The sequence below is a fragment of the Paralichthys olivaceus genome, chromosome 3, assembly GCF_024713975.1.
Source record: "Paralichthys olivaceus isolate ysfri-2021 chromosome 3, ASM2471397v2, whole genome shotgun sequence".
Lineage (NCBI taxonomy): Eukaryota > Metazoa > Chordata > Actinopteri > Pleuronectiformes > Paralichthyidae > Paralichthys > Paralichthys olivaceus.
This window is the reverse complement of record NC_091095.1, coordinates 23,045,855-23,060,801: the sequence shown is the minus strand read 5'-3', so window position 1 is coordinate 23,060,801 and position 14,947 is coordinate 23,045,855. Positions and strand designations below refer to the sequence as shown.

The following is a 14,947-nucleotide window of genomic DNA, read 5'->3' as shown; positions in this document are numbered from 1 at the left end:
AAAATACATGAATACATAAATATAATTTATTGGATTGGATGTATATGGCAGGATATTAAGATTGAGATAGAATCAAACCTGGCCCTTTGCACAACAACGACCTTGATGTGCTTGGACCTGTCACATTATTTGTAATTTAAAAAAAAATTATTTTACCAATTATTTGTAAAATTGGACACATTTTCACAGATACTCTACATCCCACACACCCATATGTGAAGTCTTGGGAAACAGGGAGCGCCTTGTCAGTGTTTTCAGGCTCACAGCCCAGAGGTGGTCACCCTTTGGTCTCTGGGTCATCTGAGTTGGAGAATTAGGATTCCTTCTGCAGCATGTACTGTGAACGGCATCAGTAAAGTCTTCTTGTTCACAGCACGCCATGGATTTGTGTATTTTAGACCGACTTGCAAAAAACATTTTCTCAGTATGACATGCATTGTTTGTCAGACAGTTCTTTAATGATATATGATCTGCATATTATGGCCTATTTAAAGGTCCAGTGTGTAAGATTTAAGTGAAAGGGAACTATTTAATGTAGAATAATCCTCATGATGTTTTCACTAGTTCATTTCATCTAAATTGTATGAATTGTAGTTTTCTTTACCACAGAAAAGGCCCTTTATATTTAAATACTTTATATTTACATAGAGGGGACCCTCTCTACGGAGGCTGCCATGTTTTTTACAGTCGTCCAGACTGAACAAACTAAACACCTTTTGAGTTTTTATGACAACTGAAGCTACCACAGTTTCTTTTTCATGTTTGGGAGGAGAGGGTGAGGTGAGGGGTGTTCAGCTGCAACATGCAACTTCAACACTAGACATCACTAAATTCTACACACTGTACCTTTAAATCAAGTGCTCTAGGCTATAGGCTACATTATCATATATACTGCACATTCCAGTCCATTATCTTTAACAGTGTCAGGGAGGATTAAGATGAATTAAAAGATAGACTAAAGCTGGCTGTTAATGTTGTGTCACTTGTAATAATGTCACTAAAATGAAGAAGAAATAGTTCTAAATCAAAATGGCTTCAAAAATGAGTCTCTGTCACTGATATGGATGAAAAAAGACTTGATGTGTATTGCAAAGTGCAGTGATGTTGCACTGGCATGTTTTCTGATGGTGCTGGATCGGACAATAGAACATCTACGTTCACTAAAATATAATGTCACTGTCACCTCACATCAAGATGGTTAAATTCCCAACAACTAAAAGTGACATTGAAACCACTGGTGAAGAGTAGGCACTAATTAGCTGGCCTTTGAAACCTTTTTTTAGCATCAGACATTTTGATGCATCACAGCAGGAAGAGCACAGGTTGAAATAAAATGCCTGACGATGCTGAATTCCATTTAGCTGCTTAGGTTTCAGGGCCTGTGGATGCTGGCTCACTGTCACACTGTTCTGTCTTATTGGGACACCATCAATGTTCATACTAAAAACATCTAAATGTCTGTCGTGAAAAAGGTCTCAGATGTGACACACACAAACTCCTGAATTCAGTGTCCATCATTCCTTTTTGAATTAAATGTGCATAAATAATCCTTACTTACTAATATATACAGTGCTTATTTTAAACTTTAAACAAAAATACTGACCAAAATATTTCCCTCTTTCTATAGATCTAGAGGTCATTTACATATTATCTGCATTGTGCTTGCTCCTGACTGATGTTGATGTCATTGTCCATCTCTGCAGAAACAAAGAAAGGGTCCAATCTGGCTGCAGAGTCGTTATTAAGAAATGTTACTTTCCTGGTGTAAAACATCTTCATCCATCACCTGAATATAATGTTCCCCAAAATGAGCATTAGTGAATGTGAGTGGCTGCGAGCTGGCACCATATTGAATCTTGTTTATGTAAGCCTGAGCTTCTGACAGGTGAAGACACAGCTCGATGTGATTCCACGTCAACATCTCAGCTGGCATATGTGCTGAAGGGATAAAAATGAACCTAAAATAACATATCAACTATTTATCTACAGATAGATTCACCTTAACCTACGTCAACTGCTGTGTCACTCAGCTCTGGGCTATATTTAACAGCACATCCTATTCTATTTCTGGTGTTTTTAATGTCTTCTGTGTAAAAGAGACAAACACATGGGGCGTGAGGATCAGCTTCAAACACACACTCCTGATATTCTCATCTTAAAACAGGCTGGAAATGTTAAGGAGCAGTGTAGTCAGGAAACAGATTGACACTTACCCAGTTTATTTATAAAATCAAATGGTGTTCGACCTGGCTCAGTGAATTTCAAAATGCAGTGTGTAGGAAGAGATACAAAATAGTACAATAGTCAACCACCACTGACATTTCTTTACAGGAAGATCAAGATAACAACATCATCCACGTTTGAGCAAAGTATCTTTCGACAACACTACCTGATAAAGGGGGCGGGAGTGTTATGGCTCCCGAAGGTCTGTGCCTAGAGTAGAGCGACCCGGTGAAACATATAGCAGACGATCAGCCACACCCCAGTCTCTCCGAACATCTGAACACCGAGACAACTCTAAAGTTAAAAAGGCACCACACAATACAAGTCACAAGGAGATTTTTGCCACACATTTGTAACGCTGTAACCGACAAACTTTAAGGCGAATGTCATGTGCAAAAAACATCTTGAATATGCGTCACACAGACTGCTCACTGTCCCACTGCTGAAGTGTGCTTTGATTCTTTTCCTTTACTGTTAACTTTGTTTAAAAAAATATTTGAAATGTGAGAAGATTTTAAAGAATGATTGCATTATCACTATGTTGCTTGGTATCACAGGCATATTCCAGGCTTCCAGGTGTGGCAAGTGAAAGCAGAGAAGAGTGGTGGGAGGAGGCCGCGGCGTGGATTTTAGTTCCTGTAGCTCTTACGTCCCTCTCCCTCCTTGAGAAAGGTCCATATGAGGGTGTTGACGATGTCGGGCTGGTCCTGCTGCAGCCAGTGACTGGCCCCGGAGATGATGTTAAGACGGAAATGGTTCCTGATGTAGAGGCGGCACGCCTCGGCCATTTCCTGCTCCAAAAAGGTGTCCCGCTCGCCCCACAGCAGCAGCACAGGAGACCTGACATGGTTCTGGCTCAGAGGGAGGGAGCTGTGGAGAGAGAGGAGGAAAGAACTTGAGTTGTACATTTTGTTGATTGTGAGATTTTAAATAGGAATGTAGGGTTCACCTGAGATCAGAGAATCAAATTCTCTTGAAAGGCCCATGACTCAGGCTGTGGAACAAACACCAAACCAGCAGAACAGTGCCTCATTTTAAAAAGCAGTTAAAAGGTGTTTTTTAAAATAGTTTTAATGTTGTTCTTTTATGGTTCTTTAATCTTTTTTGTTTTACTGCATTACTGAGCATTATCTAGCTTTTCTATGACGCATCTTTGCACTTATATTTTATTTTGTGAAGCAACTTGCACAACTGGTCTGGAATGCACCATAGAATCATTTTATTTTAATTATAGTTATTATGAAGTAAAATTGCCACTGTGATATACATACTTTTCATACTTTGACTTCATTGTTTTCCACTATGACTTGCCATAGAGAAACTTTTCCATCAAAGATGTGTATCATAATGATGGAACAGATGGCGTCGCCCTGGTCACATTACTGTGCAGGAACGTTTTCTGCAGCCCAGAAACTGAACTGCTGTGGGGCTGGGTTCATGCTGCACACCCAGGGAGCTCTCACATGCCATCCTGGTTGTTTACAGCCCCCTCCTCCTCTTCTTTAAACCCAGCAACCACAATTGACATCATCAGCTCTGTTACCGTACGACTCCAGACTCTGCACCCCAGAGATTTTTTTCAGGCTCTAGGGGAGACTGCAGTGACGTACGTGACTTAAATGTTTCCATTCACTTATTGTACATTTATTGTTAATACTGTTTATTGGTTGTTCTTACTGTTCTTATCTTCTTGTCTATAATACAGTTCAATATAGATTGACACTACCTTCTCCACACCAAAGAGGTTATTGTGCATGAAAAAATAAAATAAAAAAAGTGATTCTGATTCTGTTACACTTGTGTCTCTGTTAATATAGAGGTGAGTGACATGCAACAATGGCTTCTGGATTTAAACCAGGCATGTTGTGGTTACACACACTCCTGTACAGAAGCATATTGAGTTCACATTCAAAAAACAAAAATCTGCCCTGGTTTCTCAAATAAACAAGATAGCCTCCCTCAAAATCCCCAAATATTCTCATATACAACATAGAGAGTAATAAAGCAAACATGTCCAGCCTGTGTAGTTGGATCCAGTTTTATTTTGGTTTGGGGTTGAGACACAGGGAGATACTTGTGTCTCTAATGATAATGTAATTTAGAACATGACGTCATACAGCACCGTTTCTGAACGCATTAGAATTCATTACAATTTAGTTCTAGAGACAGGTGGCTGGAAATGTACCTTGTCTCTCTGCTCTTCAGCTTATATGCATTCTTAGATACTGGTTTAAAAAAAAAAAATGTTGGATGCATCATCAGTTTTAAGCGATCGCATACAACATGTCAGTCCTCCAGATTGAATGATTGAATACATTCTATTTTGATTTCCAAGTCATGCCTAACTCAAAGTGTGCTGGGGAAGGCTCCAGCCTCCAGCTCTCTGGACAGGATACATGAATATATATGACATGGATGGATGGCATTTGCTTTGTATCCCCCGTGTGTAGGTGCAGTGTGCACTTGCGGAGAAACTAATTGGTCATGGGTCAGTGGTATTTCTTTTACATAAGCACACAAAAGCTATTCTGAGATGACTCTTTGCTTGAGAAGGAGGCAGATGGCTCGTTCAGCGATGCATGTACAGCTCACATGTCGGCTGCAGATGCAGAATTTCTCGGATCTGAATTGTGATGATCACCGTTTGCCAGCTCGCTCTTTAGATGTACGAAGGAAGGTGTATGTAAATATAGATATTGGAAAGTGTTGTTGCCTTGACAGAGGGTTGATGTTTAATTTCCTGATCCTCCTCATCTCTGACAGTAGATGGCGCTGTATTATTTTTTTGTATCTGTGTAGACACCATACTCAGTGAACAGTACGATCAAAAAGGGAAGAACCCATTCTATTTAGGTGCAGATTAAGATCAGGGGGCAGATCTAGGAATATTTTTCCCCTTTCATTAACACTGATAGGACATATTTCCACATTTTGGTTGACTTTTTGGTGTGAATCTTGATAAGAACATTTAAACATATTTAGGAGATTTGTATTGATGAGCGTGGGCTATTCCATAGAAATAGAAAACTAGATCTGGTGGATTTAAACATGGTTTTATAGGGTTTGGTTACAGATTGGGCCACAAACTACCCCCAATGTATAGCTCAGAAACGTAATGTGGCCATAGCTAGGAGGCTTGTTGTAATTCAAGTAGACTTTTGGGCCTTGGCATGTGCTCTACTGAGAGCAAGGCGAGTTCATGCTTTGTCTTTAATAATGACGAATATCTACATACTAATTCCACAAACGTCTGTCCTTCTGTCTATGTGTTGAATCTTATCTTGTGAACCATTCTTATCGACTGAACACTTGTGTTTTGTCTTAATGGACCAAGGAAGTGTTAAAATTGGTGCGATTTTGTCACAAGATACGTTCAATATTAATAAAAACTGAATAAACAGGGGACCACCAGTCAGTGGGGGCAGGGCAGTGTGACTTCAGTCTTTAGGCCGAGTTGAATCTCCTTCTGCCTTCTCAGATCATTTTGATAGTTTGATTATTTTTGAGTTGCAGATGCTGATCTCTGTCACACAACTTTCACAACTTTAACAGCCTTAATTCCTGTAGTAGGGTTAGGGTTTATATATATAGTCTGTTTATAAAAAGCAAGCTTCTACTCTATAGAAGTCCTGCTACTATAGGCTATGATATGTTATTTCTAACAACACAACAACCCTCAAATTCCACTGTCATGTCAATCTTTTTGTGAGTGCACTGTTCCTCACCTGAAGACATTCCTGTAATAGTTGAGGGCTCCAGTAAGAGCCCCCGGCTGTGAGAGTGCATACATGTAGGCCTCCAGGTCCTCCGCAGTGAGCCACCGGCCTTTCCTCCCGATCCCTGTGCTGCGGCTGGTGAACAAGGCCTTCAGAGCCTGCAGCAGAGACAGCAGCAAACATAGAGGTCAATGTACTGAATGTATGCGGCTGCGACAACCTGATCTAGAAAACCTTTCCAGAAGCACGTCCATGTAATACGAGTTAAAAATTGTACTTCAGTGGTGAAAGCAGCACTCATGACCTTCAGTCAAACCTCTGGCACAAAGACTTGGTGCTGGCTCAACAACAATTAACACTGCAGCCTCTTTCTCTGAAAAGTCCAGCACAGGCAGCAAGGACCATCACGTAAAACATTCATTTAGTCTAAATAACACAAACAAACAAATAAGTAAATGAATAAATAAATAATAAAAGTTAAAAACCACAGAAATTAGGGAAAAAGTTCAATATTAACGGAAAATATGTTTGTGCTGCGTTTTGCTCCATTAGATGAGAGGATCAGTATCACTGTCATATGAAGGATGTAGCTTAGTTTACCTCTAACATCTCATCCTGGTACAATGCCCTCACCACCAAACACATAACAAAACCCTCCCACATAACCAATCAGGCCAGCAAAACAATTGGTTCACCCCAAACTCCCCTATCTAAACAGTACATCCAGTCAGTGATCAGGAAATCCACCCTGATCAGAGGAGCCATCTCACTCCCTCCACCAGTCCTTCCAGTTACTGCCACAGTCACCAAGTGTTTGCTTGTTGTGGAACTAGTTGGGTTTCTCTGTAATTTTGCGAGGTCTTTCTCTGTCTCTGGTGAGATTATCTCCAAGTGCCTTCAGATAATCTATGTTGTGATTTACGCAAAACGAACAAAATGTAATACATACATTTTTTTGTCACAACTAGAACCAGTGTTTCAATAATGTCAAAAATAACTATATCCTGGCTGTAACAGACAGATGTGACTGTTTTATATGAGAGTAACATAAATCATCTAATTTATTTAGCCTGAGTCAACTGAGTAAACTGAATTGTGCATTTGCACATCTGAAATTAAACGGATGACAAAACCTGAACATCATGCACATTTATCAAAAGAGATGAAAAACCTATTTTGTCTTTCAAGCTTTCAAGAGCTTGAGATATGATTTAATAATGGTCTGACTTCACATCTCCCACAGGATTTAGTTGCTCATCTTGTCTACAACAAATATTTTTCTTTCAAAGCAATCTGTTTTTAGAGTTTGCTCTGATGCAGACAATAAAAATAGACTGACACTAGAATAACATGCAACATACACCGATGCACGCACACGCACAACAGAGAGACGCAAACACACACAACCTTGACCTTGACAGAGCCCACACATAACAGACCACCTTGAAATCATTGATGGAGAGCATGAGCTCCGGGAAGCGGGGCAGCTGGAAGAAGAAGAAATGACTGGATTTCAGCAACTGGCTCGGGTGGCGCAGAGCGTAATCTGTGAGAGGAGAGGAGAGGAGAGGAGAGGAGAGGAGAGGAGAGGAGAGGAGAGGAGAGGAGGGGAAAGGAGAGGAGGGGAAGAGAGGAGAGGGGAGGAAAGGAGAGGAGACGAGGAAGAGGAGTCATTAGATAGTAATTAAAGGCCAAGTTTGCACACACTGTGATTATGTGGACGTGACAACCCTCCATGTTTCTGCCTCCCTCTGCACCAGTTAAACCAGATGTTCCAGCTTCGCATTCACCCCCCCGTGATTAGCTTCTCATCATCTCCCCCCTCCAGAGTAGGATTTGCCAGATGGATGCAAACATGGGATGGAAGAAATTATACCTGCAAATTAATTAGATAATAGTTGCTGCAACAATCCAGGAAACAAACCAGAGACTTCTCCCTTTAAAATGATATCAAATGGTTGTCTTTCACAATAGAGAGAGAGAAGTCTGAGGATCAGTCCGTTTAAACACAATGAATTCAAACCTGTGAACACAGAAGGATGAGGACAGTTCAGGACGATGAGTTTCGTCACCATCTCTGGGTAGTGAATGGCAAACAGCCACGCTATGGTCCCGCCCCAGTCATGGCCCACTAGGCAGCATCTGTTGTACCCTTGGAAAAAAAAGCACATAGACAGTTTTAGTAACAGAGGACAGCGCTCTGATGATTAGAAGAGGAGCTGGACGTTCATGCTGATGCTTTATACTGTTCTCACTTCATTATTGCTGGCTTCCTCCCTCAGAAGACATTTACATCCCATCAAATGGATGTATTACATGACATACAGCCAAATGCAGATCAAGGTCACGGACATCCGTCTGAGGGATTCTGATCACATTACTGTTCCAGTCTCTACAACCTAATCCCCTTATAGGCTAGCACCATTTACACCCACTGGTATGACTCATCCCAGCAATCTTAACATTGATACCACATTAGCTTCAGCAACAGGGATTGTACAGGTAAGTCTGGGAGTCTCTTTTAGAAGATGGCAGAGAGCCATGGCTGTTTCTGCTGCCAGTTGTTCTGTGGGAAAAAGGGGGATGTTACTAGCCACGCACAGTTAAAGGCCTAACCTCTAATGGGTGTAGGACTATTAACCAGCTGTGGTCAATGTGAAGAAGGGCTCTGTAGTCCAAACACAGGTTAGAGCACAGCAGTTTTCATGTGAGCAGCCTCCTACCTCCACAGAAATGACCATTAAGTGAAACATTTGTGCAGCAATATGCATTTTTCGCCTGAAAGCCTGTCAAGCAATAATTAACAGTGAGAGCTGTAACCATCTAAGAAGCTACAAAGCATCAACTACAGACCTTTTAAAACACACTTGAAGATTTTGTAAATATTTTATAAGGGACATGTTCAAAAGGCACTTGAGGACATTTACAGACCATTAAGATGCCCCTGTGCTGGACTGTCGTGCTTGTGTTCAATACTTTTCTAATAAGAATGGACCAAATGATTATCTGTAACATGAAAGGTGTTAAAGTGGTGACCACATGGCTCTCACCAGCATTGCCTTCACATGCAGCAGCTACAAAAAGGTTCTGATAAACAGGCAGTGAATGTGTGACTGGGTTAACAAATGGCTGAAGCATTAAGCAGCAAAAGAAGCAGATATTTCCCACAGGAGGAGACAGAGCTATTATTGGAGCTAATATTGGACTTACTGATGGACATATGCATGACTCCAGATAAGGTTGAACGATTACTTGCTAATACGATAAGAAACAAATTTATAAAATTATGATATTGATAACATTGTTGTTTCACCGACCCCATGCCTGAAATTGATCCCAATTAAAGGAAAATGTTGAAAAACACACATCTCACAATGTTAAAGTAAGTGGAAAAAAAAAAAAATCCTGGATTCGTCACCTAAACCAGATCTCCACCAAAACATGTTAGATGCTTCCCTGACCTATACCGCATCCTTCCACCAACTTATTGGTGATTTGTCCAGTAGTTTTTGCATAAACCTGCACACAAACTGATGAAAACATAAACTCCTAGGTGGAAATAAATATTGCAAATAACGCTAAATTCCAGTTTATTACTTCTGCCAAGGAGGTTAGATTTTACCAGTGTCCCTATATTTGTTGGTTTAATTATTTGTTTGTAAACAGGATAACACAAAATACTACAGAATGCATTTACACAAAACTTGGTGGAAGGATGGAACATGGGCTGTATCTCAACAAAGAACTCATTATACTTTGGCATGGAACCCAACAAAAGGGTGGAATTAATTAATTAATTAAGAGGACTGGTGGGCCTTGGGGGAGGTTTGCACTTTACTGCGTGCCATTCTACTCATAACTTGGGTTCCTGTCTTGTAGCATTTGTTCTTACAACACTGTAATCACCAACGTAAAGGAGATCTGGGACCAAAACAACATCAGTGCATGGAAGTCAAACAGGGCAAGTCACATGAGCAGTCAGGTGATTATACAGGCTGTGAGGTTTCTTCGTGTAATTATTTCAAAGTTAAAGTTAATGTGAGTGGAGCAGAAATGTTGGAAATACTTTCTGATTGCAAATTATTTGAGGTTTCTTCTAATTAGCGACAGAACATTAACTTTAACACACATGAATATGAAGTGACAGGTGTGAAGGAGAGCAAGAATAGAGCTCCCGGACACGATCTACTATACTTGAAGCCATTAGAGAATCTTCACTCCCACACATTTCAATACTAAGACAGGTACATCATGTATCCCCTGCTGCAGTGACAGAAAAAACTGTGATGTGCTGGCCAGTAAACGAGCAAAAACTGTCATTGAGGCCAGAAAATCATCAGTGCATGCTGGTGTGTGCAGACAGCCTCAGGCTATAGCTCCTTGCCAGTGTTTGCATGCAGTCAGAAGGCTGCAGGGCTCTCTATCCACACAATGTCCCATGCTTTGTAAGAATGAGTCACAGGAAGTCTGTCATACCACGCTGCAGGCCAAAGGGCTGTCCAGCTTAAGACTGATAAACAAGTTATTTTTGATTCAAGACACTGTCAGTGTGGAGTTGTTTTTAGGTTACAGCTCACCTAAATACTCCACAATATCCTTGACGTCAGTGACCAGGTACTCGAAGCTGTAACTTTCGGTGGAGAGGGGCAAGTCAGACTCCCCGTAGCCCCGCATGTCGATGGCCACCACACGGAATTCACTTTTGAACTCACGTAGCTGGTATCGCCAGGAGAACCTGAGGCACACAAAGTTAGGGGCAAAGTTACACTTAAATTCGGAAGCGTGTTCCTTTAATTGTACCCTTCAGTTCCAGTTGAAACTCTTACACGGTATAAATGTGAGATAGATACACATTCATTTCACAAACTTTTTAAAAACCAGCACTCAGCTCAGATTCCAGCTGAGAAAAGGTCACCTCAGTGACGGCAAGAGCTGTTTTAAATTCTTGTCAGCCCTCCGATCATGTGGACTGCACTGATTCAAAATTGAAGATCTATGCTGCTCTAGAGGCTCCTCATCAGACCTAAAATTCTCCTCCTCCTCCTCCTCCTCCTCCTCTTCATTCCTTTTGCTGAGCGAGGGGAAGCAAGATGCAGAGGCCTGGTTGTGATTCTGATGAGTCAGGACAAGATCCCAGCAATGAACCCTCAGATCTTAGAATATAGATGAGCTTTAAAGCACAGAAAGCCCCTCGAAGAACCATCCATCCTCCCAATATGACACATACACACACTCTCTTCTAGATCCTCAGAGGGAATTAGCACATTTTAATAAAGTGTAGAGAGTTCTTTCCAACCGTCTCCCTCTCCGCAGCACAGTTTATTCTTTCTGTGAAGAATACAGCAAGTGAAGCAGAAAGCGCTCCCATCTACCATTAATTAATCCCTGTCCTGTCAGCAGCTTAGATAGTATGTTGGAGATATGGACAGGCTTACAGCTCCTGACAACCTCTTTGGCCCCTTTCCAGGAGCAAACGCTCAACACTATTTTTTTCATTTCATATCAGGAGGAGGAGATCTTGAATGCTTTGGACCCTTTAACCCCCAAAGGCAAATCATGTCTGCAAATTGGAAGTCATCGCTGTTATGGATTAGTTTCGTGCAACCCAGGAGTCAGACAGTAAAGCTGAAAGACTGGAACTGAGGAATTCTCACTTGCAGTCGGTTGTTATTGTGGAGAGGTGACCAGAGAATTGCCCAGCAACTGAGTGAAATACCATTTTAATGTCTGGTTTGCTGCTGGTGAATGCATTTGAGCTGCAACTGTCAACATAGCTGTCGCCACTACCACCCTGTCTCCCTTTGACCTACCAGAACTCAGGGAAGCCGTGTAAGAAGAGCATGAGTGGCTTTCCTCTCTCTCCAGCAGCAACATAGTGAAACCTAAGGCCGGACTCCTGAAAGAAGACATAAGCATTAAGACGTGAACGTTAAGAGCTGACAGAACACGACAGAACAACTCAGCACTTCTTAATGTGCAGCTGCAGGACAAATGAGTGGACGCTTATGTAATTATCAGGAAAACAAGACATAAATACCTTATTGTATTTTGAGTTAACACACAGATGAGAATCTGTAGCTCACAACCTTGCAATATCAAACATATCGATCTCTCTCATGAATCTGTTATACATTATCAAGGAGGTCTAAACACTGCACTCAACTGCAGTTTGTAGTTACTTTGCATATAAATGTTTTACATATGAGCGAGTGGAGTTAGGTTGTGGTTTAAGGGGTAGAGCGGGTGGTCCACCAACCAAAAGGACAATGGTTTGATCCAAGTCTCCCTTATTCTGAACCCAGAATTGCCCCTGATGGTTGTGTCAGAAGTATGTGAGTGATGTGTGATGGAGAAATGCATTATATGAATGTGTGTATGAATGGGCCAATGGCAAAATGATACTGTGAAGAGCTTTGAGTGTCCATCCAGACAGAGAGTGCTACATAAATACAGACCATTTGAATCAAAAATGTATGATTCTTTCAAACAGTAAGATACGCTTTTATATATTAAACCGTCAAACAGAGAACAAGGTAATTAAAATGAGCGTTGGACAAGCTGCAACACTAAAATGCTGCTGGCATCTTAATGCATCATTGATCATATAACAATCCAATGTAACAATGGGAACAACCACTGCTGCAAGATAAGATTAGATAAGATAAGATAAGATCAGAATCCCCACGGACATTTTTATTTCAGCCTGCTCCAAGATTACATCAACAATATAAGGTCTAAGAAATATAAGTGGAAATAGAGAATTCAAGTATAAAGTGTATTATCAGTGAAGTATAAATGCAGAGTCAGTACCTCATGAAATAACAATAGAAGTGTTACATGAAACAGTAAACTAATACTAAACTAAAGCTAAAACAATAATGACAATATATATGGAATATTGAATGTGATATAGAACCCAATATAATACAAATATCGTATCATAACACATGAATAATGATAAATGATTCACGTACTTTTAGTTTTAAGTACATTTGGCTCCTACCAAGTAAGATTTTATGCAGTGTCACTGTATGTTTCACTTCTTTTATTTACAAGTGGATTATTTCTGCTGCTGACAATCTGGGCTTTGGTTTAATGCAGGCTTTAGTGATCCTGGGTGTTTAGTGACATCATGCTGGACACAGGTTGTTATAGTTGGAGGCTGCAGCAGCTCATACACGGAGGAGCTGTTCTTTCAGCACCACCTGAGCCCTGATGTCACCGGAATAACAACAACAATAAAACGCAATGATCCCTGGCTCATTAGAAAAGATCTCACATGAACAGATGCCTCCGGACCTGATCTGAGACCAGGCCTGTTTTTGAGGCATTTCACGACGAGATACCGCAGAAAAAGGTTTTGTAGCAATTTACATCTGAGCAGCACAATGGGGTTTTTTTTTTTACCCTCGCGGGGACGAGACACCTCTCATGTCCAAGTGCGTGCGCATGTGCATGTTTGCGTGCGTGCCTTACCTTGATCCTAACATAACAGTGGGTGCCCAAGGACGTGTCATTCAGACAAGCGGGCGGACTTTCCCGGATCGTCCATCGGAAGGTTGTCGACGGCCTCAAGACGATGTTCCAGCAAAGTTTCAGCAGCGCCACGACGGTGCACAGAGCACAATAAGCGTAGATCAGCGACCAGTACCCCACAACTCTGGTTCTCTGCGCGAGTCCGATCAGAAATAACAGCAAGTTGTGGAGCACTCTCGCCATCTTTACATCTCCGCAGGTGAATCTCTGCGGATCACCTTTGCACCTGCCGGTTTCTCTCTGCGCGTTTACGGGTCCCTACAGCGCCGTGGTTTGGTTTCGCAGCGCGCACACGCACGACTGAGTGAAGGGAGGATCCCAGCGAGCGGCTGAATGGGGCGAGAGCATCGCGTCAGATTTCACGCTTGCGTGCAGTGACAGCAGCGGTTGTTCGGCAGGAGACCGTGGTGTTGTTGTTGTTGTTGATGATGATGTTGTTGACTATACAAGGCGATGAGCCGGTGGCCGCAGAGCTTCGGTCTCAGTGACAACACACCGACAATCTCTGCAGGGCACAGCCGCTTCTTGCTGCTGTTATGGCAACAACAGGGTGTTAAAGAGGCAGCCACAGAGATAATCATGGTTATTTTTGATCCTCTCACCAACCATTAGTGGGATGGTTACAGGACTTAATTTACAGGTAGGCTACTGGTATTTTAATGAGATTTAATGTAAAAGGTGATGTGTTGAACACAGTCCAGCAGGTCAATTAATTAACTGGAACAAGTCACTTATAAGCACACATGATTGGAAATTCACCTCTGTGCTCTTTAAAGATTTAAGTGAAAGGGATCTATTGAGAGAAATCGACTATAAATAGTGATGTTTTCACTAGTGTGTTCCATCTAAATTGTTGTTTTCTTTTTCCTACAGTGAAACTGAGCACAACATATTCTTAACGGGCCTCCATGGGGCCCAACGTTTTCTCCTCGCATGCTGAGGTTATTACCTTTTTGAAAAACAATTTGTCACAGTGAAGCACAGTGAAGTATCCACCCAGTGGAGTCAAGCCGCTGTGACACAATCGTCCCTCGACTGCATAAAAATAAGGTGTAGTCACTGTGTGTTTGGATTAACAGCATCATAGTGTGCTGGTGGCAGGTATGTTTCCAGTGTTTGTGTCTCTGAAAGAAGTCACAGTGCAAAGAAACAACCGTGCAGGTGTCATGTCGATGTATCACTGCTGATCAGAGCTGGGAACATATCACTTTATAGCCATCGTGGGGAGGGCCAATGGTTTCACACAGAGGGACACAAAAGCATATGCAGTGACTGTGGCTGTCGGGGTAGAGCGGTCGTCCTCTAACCAGAAGGTCAGCGGTTCGATCCAACTCTCCCCCATCTGCATTCCCAGGTGTCCTTGGGCGAGATACTGAATCCAAAACCGCCCCTCATAGAAAAAGTGCTGCCCAGAGATGCACTGTATGAATGTGTGTGTGAATGGCAATAAACTGTAATGTAAAAGACTTTGA

General features: G+C 41.7%; 1 protein-coding gene across 1 annotated transcript; it reads right to left on the bottom strand.

Moving 5' to 3' along the window:
• Positions 1-2,379: 2,379 nt before the first annotated feature.
• On the bottom strand, positions 2,380-14,185 carry ephx4 (epoxide hydrolase 4). Its single transcript, XM_020080809.2, has 7 exons — positions 13,416-14,185; positions 11,750-11,835; positions 10,517-10,674; positions 7,963-8,091; positions 7,382-7,485; positions 5,949-6,097; positions 2,380-3,093 (listed from the first exon to the last, which is right to left on the bottom strand). Exons 1-7 carry the CDS (start codon positions 13,656-13,658, stop codon positions 2,853-2,855), a joined length of 1,110 nt encoding a protein of 369 aa, XP_019936368.1. The 5' UTR covers positions 13,659-14,185; the 3' UTR covers positions 2,380-2,852.
• Between the last annotated feature and the right edge of the window lie 762 nt (positions 14,186-14,947).